Source organism: Antrostomus carolinensis, unplaced genomic scaffold, assembly GCF_000700745.2.
Source record: "Antrostomus carolinensis isolate BGI_N321 unplaced genomic scaffold, ASM70074v2 scaffold6158, whole genome shotgun sequence".
NCBI classification, from domain to species: domain Eukaryota; kingdom Metazoa; phylum Chordata; class Aves; order Caprimulgiformes; family Caprimulgidae; genus Antrostomus; species Antrostomus carolinensis.
The window spans coordinates 78,311-90,951 of NW_010334934.1; the positions used below are offsets into that span (position 1 = coordinate 78,311).

Here is a 12,641-nt window from a genome sequence, read left to right on the forward strand (position 1 = left end):
GGAAAGAGACACCCGATGCATAACATTTTAAAGGAGGAAAATAATTGGACACAGCAAGCATTAATGGTTGGATAAAGAGAGTAGAACTAAACCGTGGGGAGAAAGATTAAACATAGACATTAGAAGAAAATTCTATTTGTAAGAAAATCGGAGCACAGAGGTTGCTTGGGGAAGTAGTCACTTATGATGTGTTTATTTGGCCTTTTCTTTAAGCCTCCAATGACAGAAGTAAAATGGATTGTCCAATTCTTCAAGTGATTTCAGCCCCATTTTCTGTGTTTCTTTGCATCTGCTGTGGATATGTGAATGTGTCTCTTGTATTATTTAAGGTCAAAGAATTCTGGTAGCTGAAACATCTGGAGATAACTTGGCTGTCATTATCAAGTGTTTTATTTCTTTCAGTCTAGGTCTGAGAAAACGTTTCCCATAATTGCATTGTTCTAGGTGGTGCACGGTGCTCTGCGCAGTGACAAAACTAAAAATTCCACGTCCAACTCTGTCTAAAAGGGTCTGTGGCAGACTTTGAGTAACACATCTGTAGAAGCTTTGCCATTTGGTTGCAAAGGAAGAGTAAAAATGGGAAGACACTTTTGCACATGACGGCAGTTTGTGATATTTCAATACATATGTTCATATTGTATGTTCCCCCTACTATTTTTCTTTTTTAACTTTGTGTATTGTGAATGTTTCATACTCTTCAAAGCCAGTGTTTAAAATTTAAAGATGTGGTTTGCATGTGCATCCAAGAGTGCTTATATTTTCTGCGAGTGTCATGGCTTAAGTGTAATGGTTGAGATTGTGCTGTTAAAAAATTGAATTTCCTTTATACATTACTGTTGGACACCTTTATACATCACTGAAGGACATCTTTACTGGGTGATTGTCTAAGTGCACATTTGATATGTACATCAAATATATAGTACCAATTATGGCTGAATAGTCCTACCCTAGGATTACTTGTGATTTATGATAAATTGCTTGCAAATATCACTTTACAGAAATTTCTGTGAAACACATGAGCTTTTTAATAGGTTACCTTCTAATATAATGTGTAAACCTCTCTAGTAAATATAGCTATTTTCTTTCAAGAAACAAACTTAATTTAAAGAAGCATTGTTTTGTTTTAGACTTGGGCAGGGGAAGAATTGGACATAGGCTTGTTGCTGAAGTAGTGTGCTGTCATCATCCTCTTGAGAGTGATTATCCTAAAGGCATAATTGTGAGTGAGTGGGCATCACTGAGCTGTCACTTACAGCTAGAAGAGTGATTAAGAGCAGCTCTTTTGAAAAGCTTGCCATGTCATGCTGACTTGTCACTGCCAATATCTGTCTTGTTCATAGAAACAATTTAAAGAAGGGAGTAGCGAGGAGAGAAGAAAGTAGAAGAATATCCTTTTTCTTTTTTCTTTTTTTTTTGATGGTTCTAGTGGATTGCTACTACTGGCCATAAGTGAACACTGGGTTGTTTTTTTTTTCTTTTCCAGAGTAAAGATGGGAAAACACCTTTGCACATGACAGCGATCCATGGTAGATTTTCAAGATCTCAAACCATCATTCAAAATGGTAAAAAGGGGAAAGGAGTAGTTTTTTCATCAGCTTTCCAGTATTATGAGTATTTTGCTACTCTTTTATTGATAACAATGTAATACAATTTTTCCATATCTAATGTCCAATAGTAGTTCAGTTAATGGTGTAGTCTGGCATATCTGCTTATGAAGTTTGATAAGTTACATCGAAGAACCATCCATTTTTCAGAATGCAGGAAAATATATTGATTTCTCTTTGATAACTCAAGTTGCAGAAAACTTGTCCCATATGGTTACATAATAAAATGCTTCTCTCTATTTTGCTTATTATTAATATTAAATACCTCTGAAAGCTGTATAGATTTTAAATCCAATGTAGTTATTCGTGGACAATTATTAACATTGCTTAAATTGTCATCAGTGCTGTTTTTCTATCAAAAGTATCTGTATACCTATTTATATTCTTATTTAGTAATTACTTTTTATTATAGGAGCTGAAATAGACTGTGAAGATAAGAACGGAAATACTCCTTTGCACATAGCAGCTAGATATGGCCATGAGCTATTAATCAACACTCTGATTACAAGTGGTGCTGACACTGCAAAGTAGGTAACTTTCCTGACATGAATGCGAGCTGGGAGAATTTAGAAATGTGTTCATTAGATTAACAAGACTAGTATGATTCTTTTAATATAGCCTTCAACTTGAAATAAGAAATACTTTGTGTATTATCCTGTACCATACTTTTAAATAGCTACTCAGTACGCTGCAATTTGTACAAAAAGAAATAGATTTTCCTCTAAATGCATTTAAAGTAAAAGCTCTGAAAGTTTTAATCGGCTGTTGCTCTGACTTAATGCGTTGGGTTAGCTTGTAAGAAAGTGTTTAAGGTGAAGTTTTCCTAAGGCTCAGTATTCTAATTAAGTGGCTTGCTGAACCCACCAAGCACGTGCACTTTGGCACACAGTCATGTTTGTTTTATTTTAATTGTAATGAAACTGTGATACCTGATTATGGTGTATCTTAGGCGGGGTATACATGGGATGTTTCCTCTCCATTTGGCAGCATTAAGTGGATTTTCAGACTGCTGCAGAAAGCTCCTCTCATCAGGTAGGATACTCTTTAAAAAAAATCTTATGGCTGCTTTGTACTTCTTTTTTTTATTATTCCATAGGATAGCTTTTAATTAAGTCTTAATTTAGTAATACATAAAAATCTTTATAGTTGACTGGCAGCCTGCAGCCAGTGCTGTGGTTTTTTTAATGGACAGTCCGTAGTTAAAGTGAATACAGACTTTTACGGAAGTAATTTTTTCCAAAATATAAATCTTCCAAAATTGAAATAATGCGCCTATAACTTTTTAAATATTGTGTTTGTGCATTTTAAGTTGACCATAGAGGTGAGATGGCTGGTTCAGACCATAATGCAACTTCACGGAGAAAGATTAATGATTTCTTAATGACTTCATGGAGCATTCTCCGTTTCCCTTCCATGATCTCTTTAGCTTAATACAGATCGTTCTGTTCCTGTAGTGGCCACCTAATAGCTCTGAAGACTCTGTGGACTGCTACATTAGCAAACTGTTGCATTGGTGGTTTGTTGTTAATTAAATTCAACTTGAACTGCCCTTTGCTTTCATTGCTTGCTCCCTGAAGTTACAGAGAGTTTTAAGGCTACTACTTCCCATGTTGTCCAGAGTCTGCTCTGGTGTGAATTCTGAGCTTTTTGAACCATTGCAATTCTGAGAAAGTAGGTTTATCTGAAGGATTGTGGAAGCTTCAGGGACAGAAGAAGAAGAAGAAACTGAAGGCACTTTGTTTTTTGAAAAAAGAAAAGTGGAGGGCAGAGGGCTGGAGAAAAGGAAGAGTAAGAAGTTGCTTCCCCAGCTTTATATTATCTGCTAGGAAAGCCTGGGAGAAGAACTAAAGAAATTCTAAAACTACCTAACTAAAACTACCAGTGGTAAGGCTTTTTATTTCACTGTCCTGCCATGGACAAGCTTGCAAGGATTTGCTCCAGGAAAGAACTGTCCTATAGCTGACTAGATTTCAATTGGATGCGTTCAAAATGAGGAATACTTTGGCTCTTTCTCCTTTCTGCATATAGTGCTATGCTGGCTGTGCTCTTACTGGAGATTCAGTATGGCAAAGGAATCCCTGCGGAAGACTTGCAAGTGGTTTCTGTAACTTTTACATGAGTTGAGCAAACTTGGATGTAAATTTAGCCTGGAGCAGACAAGGACTTGAATATGTTCAGTCTTCAGACTGGAAAGACTAGATACTGCTAACAGCTTCTGAGTACATGCTCTTAGTGTGGGGATTGGTATCTGCAGACTATGTGCTGTTTTGGGAGCAAGAGTCTTATTTATGTAAATTAAGACTGTTTTTAAATTCATTAATATTCATGTACAGACCTAAAAAAAAAAAAATATCAACCTGCCTTGTCCCAGTACTGAATGACGTTTAGGTCATTAGTGGTGTTAGACAAGCAACCTAGGGATGTGGAAAGGCATCAAAGACTACTTTTCAAGTCAGATTGGTAAACTATTTTAACTCATTTGCTGTATATCACTGCCTATTCAAATGGCAGGAGAACACTGTGGTGCGTGCAGACCTATGTTTTTGGGGATATGGAGTAGGAAAACAGTCTTGAATAGTAGTACTCTTGAATAACACGTTCTATGTTGCTCACTATTTAAATAGTAATTTTCCTGTCCAAGTACATGGTTAGGTATGGAATTGCATAGTTAAAGTTTGTGTTCTCAAATTTGAAGTTTGCACATGTTAGGAAGAGAAAAAACTACCATGTTCTCTAAAGGGCTCTTCTGTAAGTGCTATTTACAGCCTTTCCTCTAGTTTAACAAAGTTCTTTCACTGGGATTAAGGAGCTAAACGCAAGGATGAAATTTAAGTAGGTTTTGGATTTAGTAATTCAATGCTGACATCCCTCTTTATTAAAAAAAAAAAATCTGTGCATAACTGATAAATTCTATCATATTCTTAAATTTTCCTATTACCTTCATATATTTTATATTCAATACTAAATTACACAGAAATATTAGCAGGCAAATAGGAAAGAATATAGCCTCTTGCCTCAGTGCAGCTAATTGTCTTTTACCTTATCCCTTCCAGTTTACTTGAATGCCTGTTTTTCAAAATATTGCAAATAGCAAGGATGTGTTTCAAATGAAGTAAATTTTCAGTGCTTAAGTGCTTTGTTGCAAATAGCTGTGAAGTTTGCTTAGCAAGCATTTTTATTAAGAGCAGATGAGAGCAGTTTTGTGTTACATGATGATTTTATAAAATACTTGATTTGTAGGTTTTGACATTGACACACCAGATGACTTTGGCAGGACTTGTCTTCATGCAGCTGCAGCTGGAGGGTATGTAAAACAGCATTCATGCTTTCATATTTAGCATTCTTTTTTCAATTGCTGATCATTTATGTTTGTTTTTACTATTTCCAGTCTGTGCTTTTCCTGCCATCTCCCCTTGGAATTTATGTAAACATGAAAATAATTTCAAGATGGATTCTATCTACAAACAATAAAAATAAATTAAATATTCATCTCAATAAGTAATTATTGGAGTATAGTGTCCAAGTACCATCAGCCTTACCTTAGGTTTATGCTTGGGGATGAACTGAATTTTATTTTAAATTCCCACAGATGACGATATAATTTTTAGAATTTACAGCATTTGAAGATGGCATGCCCAGCTAAGATCACTGTAGGACATGAGGTGGAGAACAGCACCTTTGGGGAATATGTTTTTACCATATCCATAAACAAAAGATCAATCTAACTAAATTAAAAGCCAGAATTAAATTCCAGAGTTTAGGTGGATGAAGCAGTCAGAACTACTTGCTCATCACTTGAGTTGTGATCCATATTGATTATTGTTATTGTATTGTAGGTTTTCTATAGCAGCTACTCAAAATTGCCTGGAAGAACTGGGTAATAAATTTCATGATACACTTTGTGGGACACAGGAACTCCATGATAATGATATTTTCATTTTTCTGTTTCAGTGTTGTTTAAGTAATAATGTTAAATAATCATTTGAAGTCAACAGATACTTGATAGACACATCCTTGTTGCAAATGATTGAGGTTAAAATACTATCTTTTCATATAAAACCACATAATTTGTGACACATTCCCTTATTCATCTCCAGTTTAGGAGAGTTACTGAGATAGTGTTTAAACTATAAGCAATATTGTATATCTATTACAATCATCATATTGTATTGAAAATGAATTGCACTAAAAAGTTAAATATTTGTGTCAGAACTTATATTTGGCCTTAAAAAAATGCATTAAAAACTTGCCTCTGAGCTGGAATCCTGGTAGCAAAAAGCATGTGACATGCAAGTGTTATTGTTTGTTTGCTTTAAAGAATTTAAATTTCTATTAAATTAGGTTAGCATTTATGTGCTTTTATGCATGCCATTTGATATCAATAAAATTTCTATATATGGACTTGAAATAATTTGTATTCTTTCCTGGTTTGGTCCTGTAATTAAAAAATCTATTTTACATGTAAAAATATATTTATCCAAATTTTTGTATTATAGTTCAGTTCAACTAAAAATAATATGAGATGTATATGTGTAGCAGTTCTGATATTTGTAGAGACCAGTATTAAGGAAATAAAATTTGCAATCACAAGTAATATTGCATTAATTTAATAGGAATTTGGAGTGCCTAAATCTTCTGCTAAATACTGGTGCAGACTTCAACAAAAAGGACAGATTTGGGAGGTAAGACATTCTGGATTTGTATATTGTAAAGGGCTGTTAAAAGTGTATTACAGAAGAAGCATATTGCTGTTGCTATGTGGGCAAGTCTGTGTGTTCAGTTTAGATGTTTTTTAAGAGACAATGTCTCTAATAAACAATGCTTCAGCATATGTTATCAAAAGTTACAAACATTATTTTGTTGGTTGTGTTTTGTTAGGTAGGTGTTTAGTCTTGTTTTTAAAGACTACATTCCATATCAACTGTAATTTTATGAGCCTTTTTTTGCCTATAACATGCATCTAATGAGTATAAATTGCTCTCATCCAAACAAATTAGTGATTTTTTCCAAATAATGTATTAGTCAAACCTATAAATCTGTTGCTATTTTAAAGTTTTTTATTAGAAAAGCCATTATTTTATTATAACTGCTTCACCTTTTTCCTTTCATTATGTCCATCCCTTTCTGTTTCGTGGCCTGTGCTCTGAGCTCTTTTGGAATGGCATTCATTTCTATTTTTAGTATGTGATTATTTAAGCTTAGATGGCATGATCAGTACTTGTGTAAAATCTCACATTGCATCATGGAAAATATGATTTTCCAGGATGTGAATGGCAGGAGTAGGACTTGAGGAGAATGTTATAGATACAAAGTTATATTTTGCTTTAAATTCCACTTCCATCCTTTCCTGAGAAAGGAACACCTATCTGTCACAATTTACGTCATTGGAAGGTTTGGGGTTTTTTGTTGCTTTGGTTTGGTTTTTGGTATAACATGCATGTTATATAGAGCCATTATTTCAGGAGAGGGAAAACATTAAAATAATTTAAAATGGAGATAAATTGAAAAAAGTAATTTTAAAAGAGAAAGAAGAGGTAGGACACTTTAAAATACCTATCTCCTCAAAACTGAGATATTAATAGTATATTATATATATTTTAAAAATAGAAAATGGAATTCTGAGTCATCTTGGTCCTTTTGAAATTTTATCTGAACTGATTTATTTAGCCAAATATTTATGTATTTAAAGCTGGTATAAGTTTCCTCTGAGATTATACATCAGTAATAATATTTCACGGTTTTATTGTAAGAAGACAAGGTATATTTTTTAATATTTTCTTTAACAATACCTCACTGTGTTAGTATAGTTAAAAAAAATGAACAATGCTTGCTTCTGTTAGACAAAATTCTGATCTGTTTGTTGAAAACATCTACTTGTTAGTTGTTGTATTTTATTTTGACCTTGTTTAGTTGCTGTGCAGTTCTTAGATTTGTCCATATTTTTCCATGTGGCTTGAAATTACTTAACTAAAAACAATATTTCTGATGTAAAGTTGATTTTCCTCTATACGTTTATACAATAACATTCATATAAAGCTTCCCTTAATACAAAATTTGGGCATATTTTGACTGGCAAATACATCCTCTAGATATTGTTCTGCATTATTAAATGGCCCCATTTTTTTAATATAGCCCCATTTTTAAATATAGTAATGATGCATTCTTTACCACAAATACTTGTGAAAAAAAAGGAAGGAGGATTTAAGTTTCATTTTATTTTGCTTTTTCTGTCTCTATAATGTTATTTTGCTGTTATTTACCATTGTACTTTTTATTTAAATGTGTACTAAAGAACTCCACTCCATTATGCTGCTGCCAATTGTAATTATCAGTGCCTGTTTGCCCTTGTGGGGTCTGGAGCTAGTGTGAATGACCTTGATGAGAGGGGTTGTACACCTCTGCACTATGCAGCTGCATCAGACACAGATGGAAAGTAAGTGACATGCTTTGTACTAAAGCCTATCTTTGTTGCAACGTTTGAGCTGTGAATTTCATGTATGTTCTGCCTTCAGATTTGCCAAATGCAATTATTTTATTTTTAAAGATTAGACTTGGCAGTGGGTTGTTCTTTGTTTATAAAATATTTTATGTAACAAATATTTCTGAGAAAAAATGATCAACAGTAAAATGTATTGTAATTTTTTAGTTATGTCAATAATTCATTAGGAACATTGTTTTTAATCCTGCCTGCTGTGTAGTGGTTGAGTAAATACCGTCTGTGGGGGTTATTATGACAGCTGTGAGTAGTAGGGTCATTTTGCTTTAAAAACAAATTCTGATAAAGGATGGTGTATTTTATAGAAGGTTCTTAATGTTGCCCAGAAATCTATGTAGTTAGTCAGAAAAACACTGTATAACTACAACTGTGAGTTACAGTAGGCCTACATCAGGATAGAAAGTGACTCAACATTTCAGTATAAGATGCTTTATCTGTTTGGTGTTTAATTGAACTATTCATGTTTGGCATTACAATTCTATCTCATTAGTGTGAATTTCTGTGAAGTAGTTAGACTTTTATTAATTAAATGCATCCAAGAACTTTAATGAATCCACAAATGTCTCTGGCATGTGCTTATTTTGTAACTAATAGTTATATTTAACATAGTTATTAATAACTTAAATGCTTACATGCAAAGCTTACATAGATAGCACAAAATTGATGAGGTTACTTTAGCTCCAAACACTGTATCTGTTGTGGAGACATGAGAAGAGCACCACTTGCATGTGCACACACTCGTATACACAGGTCAAAACAAGCTGGTGTGCAGCATCGCGTTTCCAATACATACAGTGACGCCCTCACTGGAAGAGCTTGCTGCTTAGTGCCATATCTTGTTTTAATACAGCACCTTCTAAAAGCTGAGGTAGCAAAACGAACAAGGTGGCAGGTTGGATTTTGAACGATAAATAAAGAATACTTTCATGGTTATTTAACTAACATTTAAAGCACATGCCTTTTTTATGTAAAGCCAAATTTAAAAATGAAATTGCCTGCTGCTTTTTAGATATGCTTTCACTTCCTGCTGGAGTTTGCTGAGATAATTTTACTTTAATTGCTCTCTTACAAGTTGAGCTTGGATTAATTTTAGCTTCACAGTTGCTCTGAAAACCTCCAAACTATAATGGCTCTTCAGATGACATCGTTTTGCCATCTGCCTTATAAAAGGCACGAGCAAGAATGATGATGGCAATACTGCAGAGCTCTGGGAGATAACTCAAAGAATAGTCTCCGGAACCCACATGATATTGCCCTTCTGATTAACAGCTGGCTATCTGGAAGATGGGCTTCAAAGCAGAATGGCCTGAGGAGAAGCTTTTTATATTGATGCAGCAAGATGATTAGTAACAGCTGGAAAACCAGTACTGCTCAGCTCATATTCAAATTAGGAATGAAGCTAAAAATGATTACTGAGTTGGAATATAAAGCCTGGGAAAAGAAAAAAGTCAGAAAATTGTCTACATAGGAATTCCAAAGATATTTATGTGCATTTTTATAGTCTTTGTTCAGACATCTTTAAAGACATTTTAGGGACAAGGATGTTCTTGTTGAAAATTATCTTCCAGTTTGTTCCTCTTTGGAAGTGTTTCTTTTATATCTTTAACAAATGCTTCCAATGTGGAACAAACACCAGTAAACCTCATTTTTACAAGACTGGAGAGAAACATGATCACAGAATGAGATAAACTAACCAGTATCTTAGGGTAGGAAAAAACCCCATGCTCTTTCTATGTTAGAATTATTTAATAGACAGTCCACCAATAAATACATGGGAAATAAATTCAACTTATCTGGGCTTTCAGAAAGTTTCATTAATCTCCTTTTAAAGACCCATGTTGAGGGACAGTTAAGCATGCAAAAGATGCAAAGGTAATCTCTTTCCTTGATGAGAAGAAACAGCAAAAATAATTGTCTGTTTTGCATTGGAAAGAATGGATACCTAAGGATTTTTAGTAGACTTTGCTTCCTGCAGTGTATTTAGTGTATTTTTTGTGAGCACGCAAATATAGAAAGTACACAAGTACAGACATTTAGCTAGGCAAGGTCAGTGATGTTTGACGTTTATTAATGAGCCATGAATGTTAATCCAAAATCATTGATTAAAATTAACAAAGAAAGTTAGATGACTGGACAAATAAAGTGTAGGCACAGTAATTCTCACTTGATGGGACAAATAGACTTGTCCTTGGACTGTCAGAAATCTCATCCCATTTCAATTCAAATAAAAACATGCAAGGACAGTTGCCATTAATGAAATCCAGGCATTTGTTTACTGGGCAAATGAAACTTGAATTAGTTGTTTGAAAACACAGATATGCTTTACAGGTAGCTTTTTATTAGATACGTTGAACTTGGAAGGCTGCTCACGTCTTGTGTTGCATATTGTTATTCTTTAAAACTGGAGAATTTTTACCTTTTTCACGACCGACCTAAGTCCTTTTCTCCTTTTTGCTGGGCACAAAATGATGGCAGTGAGAGTGCACCGTAGGCTCCTGTTCTTCTCAACATGTAATGACACAGAGTACCTTGTGATTAGACACTTCTTGCTCTTAGTTTTTCCTGCAATTTTTTGCCCCTTTCATCTTCACTCACCTGGTTTGTTACTTTCAACCCATGTCTGGAAAGGCCAATGTCAAGTCTTCAGCAAATTGTTGTTGTTGCACATGAGATTATTGAGCCCTTGACCTTGTACAGTGGTCTTACTCATGCTGAGATGCATAGCTGGTGCTGGATCTCATTCAGATGATGAACTTGCACTGTTCCATCTGCTGATTCCAGGCCCTTCCTTGAAAGAACTCAAGAAAAGTTCTAATGTCACAGGGTCATGCTGTCTTCCTTCAGGAGATGGCTGCTTTTGTAGGATTTCTGCTCGTATTTCTCCAAGGTTTGAATGTTCTCCAGTGTTTTAAATTATCAAGTTTCTACTCTTAATGGCATGATCAGAGGTCGTGTTAGGATTCCTGCCTTTCAAATCTAAACATGACATTTCCTACTGCAGGTTTTTCATGTGATATCACAGCATAGCCATATCCTACAACTACAAATGTTGGCATTTCCTTTAACTTTCTACCAAACAGTTTTCTGTGAGCTAAATGGGAACTAAACCCCTCATTGTCAGTATATCCAACTGGCCTGTTTGTCAGTACGGCTAATGGTAATCTGGGTCACCTTTAGATAAACTGTGCTAAGGAAGAAAGATTCCAAGCTGGATTTGACAAGATAATATATTTTTATAGTTTCACGTGCATTTTATTTATCTGATCAAGGAAAAGTATTTCATAATCCCAGCAAAAAGAAGGGATGGTAATCTGTTCTACACTTCAGGAAACCAAATGACTTCACCAGCGAGTTCAGAGTCATGATGGTGACTTTGCAAAATGTTGCTGAAATTATAGACAACATTAAATTATGAATAAATAGGGTTATTGCTTGGAATCATTTACTGTGCATGCATGGAGTCTCTTAAAAACAGAAGAATATGGTGAGGGAGCTGACTTTAATACTCTATTTTCATGCTCCTGGCTGAATGTCTGTGGTTGAAACTGTGCTGATCATGTTCTGCCTTATAACTTTGTGTAGTGAAAGTAAGGAATGGTAGGACATAAGTATGCCAACAACTAAGTGTGTTTGCTATATAAATAAATCAATAAATTAGCATCTGGTAGTAGAAGTGTACATGTGAGTGACTCTTGGATACCTACCATGAAGAACTCAACTCTCAGTTCTTTTCTGTCTTAAGTACAGCAGATTGTATGATACAGAAAAACATACGAGAGTAGTAATCATTTATATTAACAAAGGTGACTGCAGTTGTGTTAGCTAGGAGGAAAACAGCCATGGAATAGTAGCTTTAACCAAGTCAGATAATTCAGAGGATGCAGGATGTCTACAGAGAAGGATTCTTTCAAATTTTGGAAGCTTTGTGATTGACCTTAACACTTGGTGTAATGAGTTAGGTGTTCTGTACTCCTAGCCAATATTGTACATGGAATCAGTGTTCCTGTGTGCTGTATTCTATTTTCCAATTGAATTGGAACAATTTATCACTTAGCATAAATTTGGAGTTCAACATTTAGATATATGGTTGTGTATTTCGATTTAAATAGGTGCCTGGAATACTTGCTAAGAAACGATGCCAATCCGGGGATCCGAGACAAGCAAGGATACAATGCAGTTCATTACTCAGCTGCTTACGGTCATCGCTTGTGTCTTGAATTGGTAAGAAAACGTATCATAGATGAAAGCTGTAACAGCTGCTCATACAGGGTATGGTGCAGAGGCCAGGGGATTCCTCCACCTTGGTTCTTCCTCTGTAAGCTAGGTCAACAGTGGTTTTTAGCCCCTGGGAGGATAAATATTTAAGCACTTGGCACTCCTAAAATAGGTGCAAGGTGGGGAGTTAAGATGTTAGATACTGGTTTAAAAAGATAATACAAGAGATAACTGGTTGATGATGTGAGATACTAGTTTTGTTTTGTTTCTTAACTTATAATACACTTTTTTTTCTTGATGGCTGAAATAAAATAACCACAGGTTAT

At 34.8% G+C, this 12,641-nt stretch overlaps 1 protein-coding gene across 3 annotated transcripts in view; it reads left to right on the forward strand.

Annotated features, from left to right (window-relative positions):
• Nucleotides 1–12,641, forward strand: part of ANKRD28 (ankyrin repeat domain 28) — a 76,611-nt gene that overhangs the window by 45,610 nt on the left and 18,360 nt on the right. For 2 of the 3 annotated variants that reach the window (XM_010174345.2, XM_010174346.2), the window contains exons 9-15: nt 1,484–1,562; nt 2,017–2,131; nt 2,554–2,636; nt 4,845–4,908; nt 6,218–6,286; nt 7,897–8,037; nt 12,210–12,321. In XM_010174345.2, the coding sequence (XP_010172647.1) occupies nt 1,484–1,562; nt 2,017–2,131; nt 2,554–2,636; nt 4,845–4,908; nt 6,218–6,286; nt 7,897–8,037; nt 12,210–12,321 (663 nt within the window). Of the gene's footprint in view, nt 1–1,483; nt 1,563–2,016; nt 2,132–2,553; nt 2,674–4,319; nt 4,338–4,836; nt 4,909–6,217; nt 6,287–7,896; nt 8,038–12,209; nt 12,322–12,641 lie in introns of all 3 variants that reach the window. The other variant, XM_029086580.1, reaches the window with a different exon arrangement.